The sequence below is a fragment of the Telopea speciosissima genome, chromosome 9, assembly GCF_018873765.1.
Source record: "Telopea speciosissima isolate NSW1024214 ecotype Mountain lineage chromosome 9, Tspe_v1, whole genome shotgun sequence".
Taxonomy (NCBI): Eukaryota; Viridiplantae; Streptophyta; class Magnoliopsida; order Proteales; family Proteaceae; genus Telopea; species Telopea speciosissima.
Genome location: NC_057924.1, coordinates 15,484,639 through 15,502,106, shown reverse-complemented (window position 1 = coordinate 15,502,106; position 17,468 = coordinate 15,484,639). Strand labels below are relative to the sequence as shown.

General features: G+C 37.9%; 1 protein-coding gene across 1 annotated transcript; it reads left to right on the top strand.

The window, feature by feature from the left end:
- Nucleotides 1–8,442: 8,442 nt before the first annotated feature.
- LOC122638672 lies at nucleotides 8,443–9,953 on the top strand. Its single transcript, XM_043831525.1, has 6 exons — nucleotides 8,443–8,479; nucleotides 8,569–8,774; nucleotides 8,870–9,073; nucleotides 9,220–9,312; nucleotides 9,422–9,529; nucleotides 9,618–9,953. Exons 1-6 carry the CDS (start codon nucleotides 8,443–8,445, stop codon nucleotides 9,951–9,953), a joined length of 984 nt encoding a protein of 327 aa, XP_043687460.1.
- The last annotated feature ends 7,515 nt before the right edge of the window (nucleotides 9,954–17,468 follow it).

Below are 17,468 nucleotides of genomic sequence, written 5' to 3'. Positions count from 1 at the left end.
TTAGCTAACCCTAAATACGTAAATATGACTCAATCTATGCAATGACGCTTACTAAATTGTCTTTAGCCATATTTAGTCATCTTATGAATGAGAGTCTAGTTACATCAAGGACACTGACAACTCTACATGCATGATCGCAAGTGCATCACAAGCTCTCTTGTTACATTCAAGGAGACTTACAATTCTATATGCATTATGGCGAGTGTATCACAAGCTTTCCCGTTACAATCAAGGAGATTGACAAGTATACATGCATGATGGCAAGTGTATCACAAATTTCATTATAAATAAGTGTGTTTCTTATCCTTTTTCTCACCATTCTTGGTACTGTTGACTTATATTGTATTGTTGCTCCTTCTAAAGACATTCGGTGTGAGTCCCTTCGTCAAGTTATTTTTAGCAAGGTCCTTTCCATCTCCAACAAGGTGTTTGTAAACATCCGAGATCTAGAATCACCAGTTGGTTGAGAGAGTCCATGAGATCTTGAAGAAGCGTACTTTCCAAATATTGCTTCTAGGTATATTTCTCCTGTTTTGATCACCTTAACTTGTTAAAGTTTGATTTTCTTTTAATATAAAAAGGCTTCCTCCAAACTAATTATCTTCCTTCAATTGTTTTTTAAAGTTTCTTAGGTTGTATGGTGCATGTATATTGCTAAATAATGGATTATAACTCTCATTTATGAGCGTGATAGATTGATCGATTTTACGCTATCGTTCATTTCTGCATAGCTATATATGTATCCACAATGAATGTATAATGTTTTTGTGTTTTCTAGATCTGCATTGATATTGCATCCATGTTTGTGATTAGAGAACATGTTTATAATGTTGCATACAAGGCAATACAGTTACATGCAAAGCAAAATCAAATGATTTTGCAACTGGACCATCACAAATTGCTAGCTTTGCATCGTAGATCTTGGTCCAAGGAGAATGCATAAAAATGGTTTTCCGATTAATATGTTTTGGTCATACATGCAAAAGTTTATGACTCCACTAGGGGTGGGGACTTCATATCCTCAAGAGCTGTTTCGCTCATCATCGAAATTGGAACTCCAGCAGCAGGTTTTTAGATGGCCTTCTTCTTCGATAACAAAGGCAGCGAGTAGTAAGAGAAGGATAGCAAGGAGAATGGGTTCTTCAGACAACTTTATCTTCTTCTTCCCGTTCATTCAACCTCTCTGGTCTAGCACCGATAAGCGACGAACAAGCTTTTCCTGCTACGGCTACACCAAGCAATGCTAACAGCATCAACGGTGAAGATAACAAAACCATTACGACATCTGATAACAAGGTGGTTTATTCTCTCTGTTTTGTTGTTTTTTTGAGCTTTTAAGTTCAGAATCGTTTTACTGACTCTGTTTTTTATTTTTGTTTTAGAAAGAACTTAAAAATAGCGATGTAAGTACTGGAGAACACCGGTAAGCAAATCTGAATAGATGATCTACTCTTGTGTTTATTGTTTTTTTTTTTTTTAGGGTTTCTTTTCTGAAAACATAGAGTTCCAATGCTGCAAGTTCCAATAAGGGAATTTCGGTTTCAGTTTATTTTGATTCTCTCTTGCTAGGTTGTTCTCTGTTTGCTAATTGTCTCAGTCCGGTTTGGGTTCAGTTTATCATGGATATACAAATAAACATAATTATGGGAGAAAAAAAAGGAAGAGGGTTTTGTGAAAGGTAGTGTGGCCCAATGTGAGTTTCATGGAAGCATCAATAAGGGTGGGATTTGAACTTTTTGTGGGGATGGTGCGATCATCTTGAGCCACTCTATATTTAGGCAGGGCCACGCTGCCTTTCAGGGTTCTTTTTTCCGAAAAAGAAAAGTATTTTTATGATTTTTGGGTTGGTATACATTTTTTTATCATTTTCAATCCAGTTTTTTTGGACGATTTCATCCAGTTTCATTGTACCCAAACCGAATCTGCACCCTGATAATTTGGATATTTTGATCAGGTTTGATTGGTTTAACCGATTCAATTTAGGGTTTGACACTTGTATCTTAGTTTTTTACTGTTGATCTTTGTGTATGTGCAGTTCATCTGTGGAAAGAAGGCGGACCACAAACCTGCTGTAAAGCCTAGATTTCTAGTGAACCAACTTCTATATTATGCACCACTGCTACACCAATAGCACCAACAACAATATCAACAACAACAACAACAATTCTGTTACATTCCTCAAACTCGAAGAAGAGGCATAAGTAGAGAGAACATAGTAGAAGTAGCAGAAGTGCAATGATATGTTACGCCTCTTAAGAAACAACACGGAGAGGGTGGTAGTAGTGTTGCAGGAGAGTGTTGGTCATCAGATGCTGTTGGTGCTGCTTCTTTTTGTCTTCACTGACCACCACCACCAGCAGCGCGGGTGGAGAAACCCTCATTGGTCAAGGACACCACTGTAACTGTAAGACGAGGAGTACAAAAAGAAGTTATGGATGCTTATAGTTTTCTCTTCACTAACTTCAATGAAAGTGTTCACATAATTATTATTGGGCTTGTATTTATAACTGGATTGGGTTTTGGGTTCATTACAAGCACATGAGTAAAATTGTAATTGTGTGGGGATTAAGGTTTTAAGTTTTCCTGTATATTGTGTCTGTGTGGAAAATCCTAGACACAATTAAAGGAGAGACCACTTTGTGAGGTGGATGGAGAGAGGTGTAGAAAGTTTTTCAGGTTTAGTGGAAAATTTTTAGTTCTCTCGAATGGATGTAGGCATGTGGGTTGAGCCACATTAAATTCCTCGTGTTGTGATTGTTCGCTTGGGTTTCTTCCTTGTGGTTGAGCATTCATCCCCAACATAATAAACTAAAATCCTGATTTTGAAGACAGATCAGCAAACACAAGGGGTGGAGAATTAGAGCTTTCTTATGAACATGCCAGGGTCCTCCTTCTAGAACTCTCAGTCTGTCGTCTCATGACTAAAACTAAATAGGAAGAAGCTGTTTTTAAGGAGGAAAACCTCTATTGAACATGAAATCTTCCACACTTTAGGTCATGTTATCTTAGCAACTTCAAAAGAAGTACGATGTCTTAAGAAGTAACCTATAATAGATGATTTCTAGCAAGCAATAATTTCTTCAGAGAAACCTCCTTGGAGCATGATGTAGTACGGACTCCGTTTACCATGGAAGGCTCTACAAAGTGGAGAGAATCCTTCTTCAATAGAGAAGACCACCCTTTAGCAGGAGATGTTGATTCATTACCACTAAGGGTTTCTACATCTGTAGAAGTTGCAACAACCTCTTGATTAGATTTTGTTGGTGGAAGAGGTGGAAACTATATCAAATCTGAAGGTTGCTCAGAAGAGGAGCCACAACCATATTTATAGCAAATTCAAAGCTTTGATTGATGATGTAGGAGGAGTTTCTTTTGACATGCTCTCAACTCAAGACAATCTTGAAACCAAGAAAGCAGCATGCAGATGATTTCACTTAGGGAAGGGGTTGCAGAGTCGATAGGTTTGGAAAGGGGCTTTCAGAGGCGATGGGGCTCAGAAGTGGGTTTCAGATTTGATGGGGACTGGGAAGGGGGTTTCAGATACGATGGGGGCTCGGAAGGGGTTTCTGATTCGATAGGGGGGGGGGGGGGGGGTGGGAAGGGGTTTTAGTATTGGCTCATTATAAAACTAATACATCCCATAAACGATCAAACTTCTCTCATTCTCACCTCTGGAGTGAAGGGGGGAGAAGCTCTACATGAAGACGATTGTTGCTAGGGATTATAGTGAACCATAGGCACCATCTTCTCCAAACTTTCACCTACCTTTAAATTTAACTAGTGGGTAGTCACTTCCACAAGAATCAGTACCCATTACAAACTTCAGCTGATCATGAATCTCATATAAAAGGAAAAACCATTTCTATTTATAAATGTTTATCATTCATTAGAAGTCGGGAAAAAAAAGTTGAGTTAGATAATGTGGAAAATAAAAAACCGGTGGGGAGGACCACTTATTGGGGTAGTGATAATCTCATAGTTTGCAAGTATGCAACAAGAGGATCTATCATTTGTTGTGATCTCCACCATATCTCTGCCCTAAGAAAAGATCTCCATATGGAAAAATAGTATTGGTTGAGAAGGAACTAGTGCCTATCAACTTGCTACCATCTAGACGTTTGGGTATCTCCCTCCGGTCTAGACCTTTCTGGTATCCCCTGGAAGTTTTTTGGTGCCCTAGGCCTCCCTCCGCTATTTGGTTAAAGCTAAATGTTGACGGTTGTTCTCTGTAAAATCTAGGGTGAGTTAGTGGCGGGAGGAATTTATCGCGATGAGCTAGCCAACGTTCTCTCTTTTAGAAGATTTCTTGGAGTAAAAACAAACTTTGAAGCTGAATTCTTTGCTATTATTCATGGCTTTGAGTTAGCTAAAGACCTTGGCTTTCAGAAGATTTGGGTGGAGTGAGACTCGGTTTCAGTTGTCCTTTTGTTGTCGTCGCATGTTGTTCCATGGTTTGTTCATCAAGCTTGATTGGCTTTGTAGTCTGTCCTGTCCTCTATCGATTGGAAAGTCTCCCACTATTTTAGAGAAGCTAGCCAACCCTCTTGCTGATTTTTTAGCTAGATCAGATGCGAGATTGGAAGTTTCTTCAACTATGGTGCCCTGTCCCCCTCTATGCGGGACGAATTGTTGGCGGATGCTCAATGTTGTCCCAATATCGTATGTTATGATGGGATTTCCGTTTATTTTCCCTTAATGTTGCGAGCTTTCCCCTCCCACTTATGGCTTTATAGTAGGTGGTAGGGGTCTGCCTTGTTTTTTGTGGGTGTTTCGATTTCAGTCCAACTTGTATTACTTTTTCCTTTAATATAAATGATATTTTAGAAGAGAAAAAAAGGGTCTATCAACCAGCATGTTCTACATATATAGTTCACTAGCATGTCCAATGATCAAGAAATTAACATCCTACATGTACGTGTTGAATTCAATACGCTTTTACTATTGCTAAAACTCTCTCTTTAGAAGCAGAATATTTGAACCACAACTATATTTTTAACATGTTGAATATTGGGTAAATTTTATTGTCACCAAGGTTGGTTAAAATAAGATTGTAATCTTCCTTTTTTACCCTTTTAGTAACATAGTTCTTTTTTGTATAAGGGTAAATCATGTCATTTCACATGGACAACGATAAATATAAAATGACGTAATGATAAGTCACTTTCAACTAATTTTAAAAATGCCTTTTTACCTTTGACTTAAATAACTTTTGATAATAAGACAAGGGTTAAAAATGTAAGGTTACAATTTCTTAGTTCACCTACTTGGTGACAACAACATGCACCCTTGAATATTTCACGGTGGAATTATTTTATCTCTACTAAATATGAAGCTTTAGTATTACCGCCGTTAAAACCTTTGTAAAATCTTGAGCCTTGCCCATTTTTCTTGTAGCAATTAAAAAGAAAAGTGAGGGCAATCGCCATCCAATGCTTCAATGTAAGAACAAATCAAAACACTATCTTTTATACACCATATGCATACGTCAATTAGGGTGCACCTCATATAAAAAGGGTGTAAATGGGATGGTTCTAGGTAATCGGGAAGATTCCTTACTAGTTTCGATCGAAGGTGCCAATTCCAAAATTGTCCCATATACGATATGGTCCCAAAACTAGGATCTAGTTTCGTTTTAATAATGAGCCGATCAAGTTTAGGGCACTTAAAGTTTCAAACACTCAAATATAAGTGTTCCTTTGTAATTATGACATAACTTGGTTCTTGTTCTAGGTTTGGATCCAGTTCCTTAATAATTTTGAGGGACCTCAAATATAGGTGTTTCTTTGACAAAACTTTTTTTTTTTTTGGAATTATGACATCACTCTTATATGAGTTATAACTATTAATGGATGTTCTTTCCGAAAGACAAGGGTAGCAGACCTAAAGGATTTGTGGCTTTTTGGCATTACTTTGACACCTCACTTGACCTGGTCGGAAAGAAACCTTAAATGTTTCCAGGGGAAGTCTAGAAATCTAAATTTGGTTTGCAGACTTTTAGTGACTGAAGTCTCATTCATATCTTCAAAGTTCAAGAACTTTGTTGCTTCAGTTAGGGACCTGTTTTGTGCCAGACTGTTTAGGATTCCGATGATCCCTAAGAAGCCAAATGCTTTCTTGGAAGTTCTTTGGTGCCCTTCCCCCGATTCTTGGGTCAAGCTGAACGTGGACGGCTGTTCCTTAATTGGGTAATCCAGGCAAATCAAGCGCAAGTGGTGTATTTTGTGACTCTCAAGCTAATGTGATTTTCCCTACAGGTCATTCTTGGGAGTTAAAAATAATTTTTGAGGCAAAATTTGTAGCAGTGATCCAGGGGCTTTCTTGGGCTAAAGCCCTAAACTTCTCAGAAGTTTGGATTGAGTGTCACTCTAATGCAGTGTTCATCCTTCTATCCAAAGGTTTAGTATCTTGGTTTGTGCGGTAGGAATGGTTCTCTTTGCATAGCTTACTTTGTTCTATTGAGTGTCGCATTTCGCATTGTTACCGGGAAGCTAACCCTATAGAAGATTTTCTTGCCAAGTCCGCTGCCAAATATGAAGCTTCTTATACCATGGTTGTTTTTCCCAGATCGATCATCTATGATGCATAAGGCCGATTGAGATTCCGTGCTTGATTGTTTCCTTTTATTGTAATGTTTGTTGTTAGGTCTCCCTGTTGCGGGCTTGGTCGTAGGTGGGAGGGGCTAACATAGCCTCCTGTGCTTCTCTATCAGGAGGTTTTTTTTTTTTTTATCTATTTTAGTTTGTATTCTTTTTCTCGTTCTTTTAATACAAATTACCTTTAGCGAAAAAAAAAAAAGAAGTTTATAACTATTAACCCTAAATAAGTGTACCTAATAAAAACCTAAATAAGTAAATACACGTCTTAAATGGGTCCAAGTAGTTCTAGTTTCAGCCCGTTCTTTATTGGTCTTTCAATTCTAGACCCGTTAGGATGCTCATCCTAAAACCATCCCGTCCTATTTAGTCATTGGATCAGTTTTAGGTTTTAACGGATCGATTCCGGGATAGCTCAATTTACGCATGCAATGACATTTGCTAAAATGGACATTAACCATATTTAGCCATCTCTATTACCACGACTCTTGTGACATTCAAGGAGACTGACAACTCTGCATGCATGATGACAAGTGTATCACAAACCTCATTACTAATAAGTGCGTTTCTTCTCCTTTCCCTCATCGTTCTTGGTAGTGTCGACTTAGATTGTATTGGTGCCCTTTCTAAAGGCAACCGGTCTGAGTCCCTTCTGTCGAGTTTTTTTTAGCAGAGTCTGCTCCATCTCCACCAAGGGAGTTTGTAAACATCCGACATCTACAATCACCGGTTTGTGGAGAGAGTCGATCTTGAAGAAGCTTAGTTTCCATATATTGCTTCTAGGTATATTTCTCTTGTTCTAGGTATATTTCTCTTGGCCCTAGTGTCCTCTCGGGCTACTTTTTGATTTCTTCTTCTTCTCTGCGGTTTGATCCCCTATTGATGGCTATGTCATAGTTGGGGGTTTGAATTGGCGATTTTTTTGTTTGTTGTTCTAGCCTTGCCAGTCCTTGTAATGTTTTTCTTTCATTCTTTAGTATTAAACCCTTTGATTTCAGTCTATTTTTGGATCAATTCTAATGCCTTGTATTTGCTGCTTATATTGGTGAACCTCCAAAATGCAACTTGGTCACTTATGCTGATTTATTTGGTACAATATTCTGGGATTATGGTAAGTGAATGCTGTCCCTAGAATTGGAGTATGATGAATGAAATGGGGAGCTGTTTTGATCAACAAATACCAATAAATCAGTAGTTAGACTAGTTTATTGAATAGAAATTTATACCTTTGTGGGGTATTAGGGTAACAATCAAGATGTGATGATAAGTGACTATCTTTTCTCTTAATGTAGTTTACATTATCATGGTTTTGGGTTTTTATTGATTTTCCTAAATCGATTGAAATTTAAAATACATATTAGGTTAGATTTATTTAAGTTTTGTTTCAAGAAAATGATTTTGGGACTAGCTGTTAGTTTTGATAACATAGGAACTTTTGATATCTGTATAGGAATTTGGAAATGAGAAATATTTTTAGTATTTTTGCACTCTTAATTTATGTATACTTCTTGTTATAGATTCTAGTTGCTCTCTATATTTGAGAGAATGCAACTGTGGATGGTATATATGGAAATTATGACTCCTATATAATGGTCCTTGTTTCTCCTATACATTCACATTGATGAACTCAAGTTGGTAACTATTTTTATTTGGTCAGGAATTTTAAAGGGATAAATTTTCTTTATTATATGGGATTCTCTTACTTTTCATCCATGACAACAATATAAGCAAAGTAGCTCACAGAGTTAGGGTGGGGATGATAATAATGCAATTCCCAGTTGCAAAACCATTCATGTACTGTGATTGCACTAACAGCACTTGTTTATTGTTAAACAGGTGTCGATCAGCAATGAGCTTTGATGTTTCCTCAAACTCCAAATATTCAAGTAAAAGGACAAACATCTTTACTCATATTTATGTGGAAGGATTAACTGAATCGTAAATATGTATATTTAACAAATATTGAATGTTACAGGTAGTAGAAATTCCAAAAAACAGGCTCGAGATGCAAAAATTACTATAGAGTTTGATGATAATGGCCAACCCTGCAATGACGAAACAACACAGCTTTTGAGTTGGATAGGGGTTAAAGCTCGAGATGCAAACTTGTTACCCCTATCATACTTAGATTGGAGGAAAATTCCCCAACAAAACAAAGATGATGCTGTGAACAAGATATATGTAATATATATATAAAAAATAAATAGCATTTTTTTTTTCTCTTTATGTTTGTTACTTGGTTTGCATAACTCTATCTTGTCTTGTTTAATTTGCAGGAAAAATTTAATATCCCAGAAGATAAAAGGAAATGGGTTGAAAAGAAATTGAGTAAAAGATGGAGGGACTTTAAGCACTTAATAAAGTCAAATGTGTTTAATAAGTACTCGACACATGAGGAGAGGCTGGCTCATCTAGATGCTCGTGTTCCACTAGAACAATGGAACATACTCCTCGAGACATGGAGTCAGGATAGTAGTCAGGTATATGCAGGCACATATAAGTTGAATTAAAATATCCGGCGGCACAGCAGAGGTCATGTGTGCCATGTGTGAATTAAAACAATGGATTATGTAAGTCGGTTCACATTATATTTCTCTTCTAATTGTCTGTCTTTGAACAATGATAGATAATATCGGAGCGTAATTCTAGACATAGTTCCAACCGGGAATATTCGCATACCACAGGAAAGACTCCTTTCGCTGTGATTCGAGAGAGGAAGGTAATATCATTTTTAATTTATAAATGTTGTTTATGGACGTTCACCCCACTCTAATATCGAACTCGTTATTCATACTTCATAATACCAATATTTTATTGTTTTTGTTTAGCGTAAGGAGCACCCAGATGGATTGCCTCCCTCTCGTATGGAGCTATTCAAGACGACCTTTACAAAGAAAGATGGATCTTCTGCGTACCCCATTGTAGAGAAGAAGATTGTAAGTATAATTAATAATCTCATAAAACAACTACTAATTAATGATTAATTTTTATGTAACTCATTTGTGTATTAATTGTCCAATGCAGGCTAAAATGGATGAAAAGCTTAGTAAATTACCTGTTCAAATGCGTGATGACAGTGACATGCAAGATAAAATCTTCAGGGAAACTATAGGTGAAGATACTCATGGAAGAGTACGCATGTATGGAGTTGGATTAACTCCGAAACAGATTCATGGGACAGCAGCAAAACGCGCTGCTTCATATTCCCGAGAGAATGCACAGCTGCGGACTCATTTTATGATGTTGCAGGAAACTATCAATGAACATAGAGCAGAGATAAATGAATTGAAGGATAAATATGAAATGCTCCAAGCCCAAATGGAAAAGTGTTTGCGAGTCATGAAAGGACAACAATCTTAGATTGGAATTTTCCTCATATTAATCCCTTGTTATTAATGATGTACTGGTGGATTTAATGTTTAATGTTTTGGTCCCTTATATAGATATTATTGATTAGTGTCTTAATTTACTGGGTTGCTTTAGATTCAAAAAGCATGAAAGAGATCAGATATGTTAATTTAGGGTTCTTAGGCCGATAGGGAAAAGAGGTTTTTAGTCTGGCTATAGAAGACCAAAAAAAAAAAAAAGACTGAACTAAATGGACACATCTGGGGTGATGCTGGTCTGACCAGAAAAAATTTTGCTGCTACCCCTGCTCGTCGTCGGATGCTGCTGGTACTGCTTCTTTTTTCTTTAGAACTACTGCTTCTCTCAGCATTGCTATCGCCATTGATACGCCTTCTACTGCTAAACCACCACCACCACCAGCGGGGGTGGAAGAACCCTCATTGTTCAAGGACACCACTGTAACTGTAAGACAAGGAGTACAACAAGAAGGCTATGGGTGCTTATAGTTTTCTCTTCACTGACTTCGGTGACAGTGTCCACATAATTATTATTGTACTTGTATTTATAATTGGGTCGGGTTCACTGACTTCATATGATGTATTCTTTTTGGTAAAATACATTCACCCACATACATTCACCTTTATCCGTATAGGCATCATACGTAGGAACTTGGTATATACATGTACCTATTCGTAAGGGTCCTATATGAGGGGTCATACTATACATACTTGTACATGTATAGTTGTATATAGAGACACATCTATGCGTACAGGCACTTGTGGGCCTATAAATATAGAACTCCTTTGGGCTTCACAACACACAACAGTGCAAGTGGTTTATGCTCTCTGCTCTCTTTGTTTAAACAGTGTTTTTTGTACTCTGTTTTGTTCTTCTCTTCTATTTCTGTTCTGAACTACGTATTGAGTACTACCTTCGGATACTCTGTATCGTAATCACTCTTGGGGTGCTGCCATTCGTGATTGAAGTGGTTTTACTTTGGAGGTGAGAATGCAAAGGTCACCCGGTTCTGCACAATTTAGGGCATTCAAATACCTTAAGGAAAGTACACTTTGTACGACTCCACTTGTATTGCTGCTTACTGTTATGGAGATACAACAAGATACTCATCGTGGTATTGTAATTTATTTCATTTTGTTGTTTTACTTTGATATTTCATTTGGCTATATATATATTTGGATATACATATATATAGATATATTGATTCTGTCAAGTTTTATACCGACTGCCTAGAATCCTTATTCTAACACACCTCACTCCATCAAACCTTTTGTTGTTCCGTTCCATCCAAAGGGAACCAAAACCAATTAAACCAGCCAACCACACTTCCTTCAAAGAAACGGTTCTCGCCTTTCGCTTATATGTATGGAGAGCTCGGAATAACTTACTGAATGGTTGGGCAGCCCTTTCCCATTTGAATACATATGATATGGCCACTCATGCCTTAGAAGAATTTTGGTCTGACTCTTCAAATCCTTGAAATCTCTTCCAGGGCTCTACTCCATATCTCCAACCTCCTCCAAGTTGGAATGCTCCTCCTACTAGTATTTTCCTCCATTCTTCATTGGAAGCGTCAGCCATCAGATCTAGACTGATCCAAGCATGCATTAGCTGAAAGTTATGAAAGGCTTATTGTGGAGTCTGACAGCGAGGAGCTGATATCTCTCCTTCATTGGCAGAACCCTTACCCTCCAATAGAAGTCTTATCCATTGTTAAGGATATCCAATATCTCTCACCATATTTCCTAGAGTGCCCTTGCGTCTATATTCTAAGGGTCATCAATTTGGTTATGTCATTAAAGTGTGTGACAGTTTGACCTATATCCGCTCCATAACTTGTCCATCTCTGCAACAAGGACACTATGAGTTCATCATGCTCTGAGCAATAAATGACTTTTAATCTATAAAAAAATCTCGTAAACCATAAGGGCACAATCTATGGGTCCTTTTCAGGGCAATCAAAGGAAATGAAGGACATAGCGGTAGGGATGTAAATGGATATCTGAAAATCCGAATCCGATCTGTATTCGTATCCGTTTAGGGATATCCGTATTCGTTTAGAGATATCCGGAAAAAAAATTCCGAATACTCTGATAAAACTCCACCCAAAAAAAAAAAAAAACCCAAATACTTAATAATAATAAAAAAAAATAAGTAAATAATGATCTTGAGGGTTTTTGAAGATTCAATAGTCATCAATGTATGCAACACAAAAGGGAAGATCACCAAAAATGAAATCTATCCATCTCTGAAAGATTTGTGGAGCAATGCATAATTCAAAAGGCATAACGGTCCACTGATAATGTTTAATATAAGGGACACTGAAAGCAGTTAGCGGTTCCAGAATATGAGGAAAAAAGAATCATGATCTAAGAGATATGGATTGAGGGTGAACTGTATCCACTAGGGGGAGGAAGGTCTAGATTAAACAAGGCAACAGATGGTCGAAAATCCACATTCGATCCGTATCCAAATCCATCTGAATCCGTTTAGAGGTTATGTATTTGGCTAGGACATATCCGGATCTGATCACATCCAATCCATATCCGAGCTAAATCTGATCCATTTACATCCCTACATAGAGGAGAGCATAAGACCATCGTTAACGATGAAGGGATCTTTATCCCCTCAATTTGCCTGCCCCTCAATTTTCTCAATTCCATCTAATAAGAGGTGGAAATGACCACTCTACCCCCTGCCCAAACTCATTGCCCGGAGTGGGGTCCACCTCACTCTATTAGAGGGAATTGAGAAAATTGGCGGACAGACAAATTGAGGTGATATTTTTCCAAGATACTGGAGCCCCAGTACCCACTTGCGTGGATATAGTTCCCATCCACGACTACAGCTCTCTATCTGTTCTTCGTCTTTTATTGAAAGGCATAATTGAAGGGTCCATTCTACCATGTTTCGCTAAATGTGTAGATTTTTTTTTGGGTAAGAAAATGTGTAGATTTTTGGAATTATAGAAAAATATTAGTGGTAGTAATAATAAACCGCCTAAAGATTCACTTGTAGTTGTAACATAAAACTGCCACTGAATATGTTACCGTTGCTAAACCCTTCCTTTAGAAGGGAATTTTATATCTACAATTATATTTTTAACAAATTGAATATTGGATAAATCTTGTTGTCACTAAGGTTGGTTAGATTAATATTATAATTATACATTTTTTACCCTTTTGGTATAACATATTTTTTTCCATGAGGGAAAATCATGTCATTTGACATGAACAATGGCAACTATTGAAAATAAGTTGCTCTAAAATTATTTCGAAAATGCTTTTATACTCTTAAATTACTTTTGATAATAAGACAAGGCAAAAAAAAGTAAGGTTGCAATTTCTTAGTTCACCTACTTGGTGACAACAAGATGAACCCTTGAATATTTCATGGTGGTATTATTTTACCGCTACTAAATATGAAGCTTTAGTATTATTGCCATAAAAACCTCCGTAGAATCTCGGTCCTTGCCTCTTTTTTTTTTTTTTTTTGCGATTAAAAAAGAAAAGTGAGGGCAATTTCCATCCAATGCTTCAATGGAAGAGCACATGCATCAAAAAATTGTCTAAAAAACTGTCTTTCATACATCATATGCATGCATCCATAAGGGTGTAAAATGGGATGGTTCTAGGTAATCAGGAAGATTCCTTACTGGTTCCGGACATCCGGTTAAAGGGGCCCATTCCAAAATTGCTTATATACTAAACAGTCCCAAAACTGGGATCCAGTTTCATTTTAATAATGAACTTATCTAGTTTTGGGCACTTAAAGTCTCAAATATAAGTGTTCCTTTGAAATTACGACATAACCTGGTTCTGGTTTTAGGTTTGGGTCCAACTCCTTAACAGTTTTGGGCCTTCATAGTGTTGCGTGTGAAAACCTCCATCGCCCGGTTCGCCTACAGACGAGCCTACAAAAATCGAGTGAGCACAAGAGAGCAGGTGTGGCTCCGGCCAAGGACTCTCCGATGCTTAAGTCAGGTCTCCAGTGCAACAGCGTATCGACTTAATCAAAAGTGAGATGGGCGTTTGAGCTCTGTACCTAAGTATTTATAGGATGAGGTGAGGCGGCTGGATGAGTCCTTGTATGGTAAGAGTCCATTTTTGGTTGGGTTCTTCCACGCGGAGCGGAGTGGAGAGTGATTCTCGGAGTCGGACTCTTAATGAGGTAAGAGTCCTTATTGGAGTGTAACTTGATTCCGTCCTGGGATAGTGGCCCGATTCGTTTCCCGTGATTCTCGAGATGTGCTGACCTGGCCCCGTGATTCGGGGCGAGTCGTCGTTACTGCTTCTAGAGATGCCTCGGCCTCGGGCGGTCATGCCCTTGATACTCGGCTCCTTGCCCGGCACGAGCGACGAGTGAATGGCTCTGTACACATAACGCCCGGCTCGACCACCTCGGCTTAGTGTTTGCCATCGGCGATGATCACATATGTGGCCAATCGTAGCGGGCTCGTGTGACTGCTCAGTGAACATAGTGCTCGGACACGGCGTTCGGCTGCATTGACAATCAAGGTGATCACCCTTCCCGTTGGCGATCAAGGTGATCGCCCTTCCCATTGGCGTCCGGCTTGGCAATGCACCATTTGGCTCGGCTCGGCACACGGGTTCGGCCTCGGTCCTTCCATGTGTCATTCTCTGAGTGGACGGCGATTTCCTGACTCATCACATTGTCTCAAACATTTAGATTACTCAAATATAGGTGTTTCTTTGACACATAACTCTTCTTTTCTTTTTTGTAATTATGACCTAACTTGTAGATAAGTTATAACTATTAAGTATTAATTAACCCTAAATAAGTGTACCTAAAAAAATCCTAAATAAGTAAATATGCGTCTTAAATGGGTCCTAGCAGTTCCAGTTTAAGACCGTTCTTTATTAATCTTTCAATTCTAGACCTGTTGGGATGCCCATCCTGGAACCATCCCGTCCAATTTAGTCATTGGATCAGTTTTAGGACAGCTCAATTTACGCATGCAATGACATTTGCTAAATGGTATTTAATCATATTTGCCATTTTTATGAACGTGAGTCTCGTGACATTCAAGGAGACTGACAACTCTACATGCACGATGCCAAGTGTATCACAAAGCTTCTTTATAAATAAGTACGTTTCTTCTCCTTTACCTCATCGTTCTTGGTAGTGTCGACTTAGATTGTATTGGTGCCCCTTCTAAAGATAACTGGTGTGAATCCTTTCGTCTAGTTGTTTTTAGCAGGGTCCGCTCCAGCTCTATCTAGGGAGTTTGTAAACTTCTGAGATCCAGTCACCAATTTGCAACGAGAGTACATGTGATCTTGAAGAAGCCTATTTTCCAAATATTGCTTCTGGATATATTTCTCTTGTTCTAATCACCTTAACTTTTTAAAGATTGATTTTCTTTTAATGTAGACCTTTTAATGTAGAAAGGCTACTTCCAAAGTAATTACCTTCCTTTAGTTGTGTGTTGAAATTTCCAAGGTTGCATGTTGCATGAATATTGAGAAATAATAGATTGTAACTCTCATTTATGGGTGTGATAGATTGATTTTTTTCTCCTTTAAAATCTTTTAGTTATCTTCCATTTCTTTAAAGTTATATCTATATCCAGTATGAATATATAATGTTCCTACATTTCTAGATCTGCATTGATATTGCATCGATGTTTGCAATTAGAGGACGTGCTTTGCATGCTAGATCTAGGTCCAAGGAGAATGTGTCAAAATGGTTTCTCGATTAATATGTCAGTTTTGGTGATGATGCATGCAAAAGTTTATGATTCCACTAAAGCTAGTCTGCAATGCTCTTATGCGGTTAATTTTATTATTATTATTATTAATTAGCATTATAGACTATTTATATTTTATGATTAAGGTTGTGTTTGTTGTTACATGCCAAAAAAAAATTATAATTACTTGGAAAGTGTAATTAATTGGTAATACATGCATTGGTACCATTTTAATCATGCTTTGCTACAACTGTGCTTGTGATTTTCGCCATCTTGAATTGATAATTCGATGTAGTATTTTTGGGCTGAAATTTATTGTATGCGATATGCATACATCGCTGCTCACACCCTCCACCAAACATCCGTGATTTAAGTTCTATACTTTGTGTGTTTGTGTGTGTGTTTTTGTAGAATGCATGTGTGTTTATTTATTTTTTATATTTTATTTTTTGCAATTTAAGAGCTTAGGTATTGAGTTTTTTGTTGTTAGTGAAAGAAATTTCTGTCCGTCCAAGCCTAACCTATATTTACCCAAACTCTTATGCGCAATACTTCTTTTCTAGTTTCCCTAATAACGCAAAATTTCATCCCTTCTTTTCCCCATGGTGTGTGTGTGTGTGTGTGTGTTTTTTTTTTTTTTTTTTTCTAATTTCTAAATTACCCTTTAGTGGCACATTTTCATTTATTTTTGTTTTTCACTTCACCTTTAAATCTGCTTTTCAAATTGCGTATTAAGATTATTTAACTACGTAATGCATAATTATTAATTGAGAAAATTACACTATCACTCCCTAAGGTTTGTATTAAATACAGAATGACCCCCTGTGTTTCTAAATTATACAGCCACACCCTCTGAGGTTTGGTTAGTTGTTACAGACAGCCCCAATCCGTTATATCATTCCCGTTAAGTGGTACGGTGTTGGTAATTCATGACTTAAAATAACTAATATACCCCTAAGTGCTCAATTTTTTTCTTTTTTCCAATTTTACCCTTGAAATAAACTTAATGGGACCCACCCCATCACCATCCCACTGGCCCCACCACCTGCTGCAACCCAACCCCACCCCCTGCAAACTAACACCTCCACCACCACCACACCCCATCCTCACCCTCCCCTCCCTCTCCCTTTGTTCCTTCCCCAACCCCCAACTTCCTTGCAAGAGTACGCTACAATAATCGGGTCGACAGCTTCCCCCATCATTCACTGTGAACTTGTTCTTCTCCAACGATAGGGCCGACAGCTTCGACATTATCAGCATGAATGTCAAAGCTGAGACTGAATTTGGAGGCAATGATGGAGGCAACTGAAACTGAATTTGCATCTCCAATTGAGAGAAACAGGACTACTTCTAAGAACAAGAAAACATATTGAAGTTTCGTCTCTGTTATTCCCTCAAAATCTCTCTGTCTCTATGTAAGGGATTTGGAGAGTAATCTCACTGGTTTCAGTTTTATGAGTAAGATCGTAACAGTATCAAACTATATATATCAAGAAACCTGAAATTTTGCCAAGCGACTTTTGTTTTTCAAAGATGGATGATGTAAGGAACATGGGAGATGGACGAATTTTCAAGGAATGGAGAAAGGGCACAACAACTGATAAGGACCTTGACACAAAAAACAAGGAAGTTTTCTTTCTTGATTGTTTCGTCGCTGCTTCTATCTTCTTTCCTCTCTATAAGGTGTCGTAGAGATGGTGGAGTGCGATCCATCATGTGCTGAAACCCCAAATCCCTGATTTTGATTTTCTCCAGGAGATTCTCTTCCGGACTGTTTTCCTCATGGCAATCTCAACCAG

Excerpts from the sequence above, each read along its gene's own strand:
- LOC122638672 (XM_043831525.1), top strand. The coding sequence starts at position 8,443 with ATGAGCTTTGATGTTTCCTCAAACTCCAAATATTCAA. Across the intron at positions 9,074-9,219 it reads GGAGTCAGGATAGTAGTCAG|ATAATATCGGAGCGTAATTC; the intron begins GTATATGCAGGC and ends GAACAATGATAG. Across the intron at positions 9,313-9,421 it reads CTGTGATTCGAGAGAGGAAG|CGTAAGGAGCACCCAGATGG; the intron begins GTAATATCATTT and ends GTTTTTGTTTAG.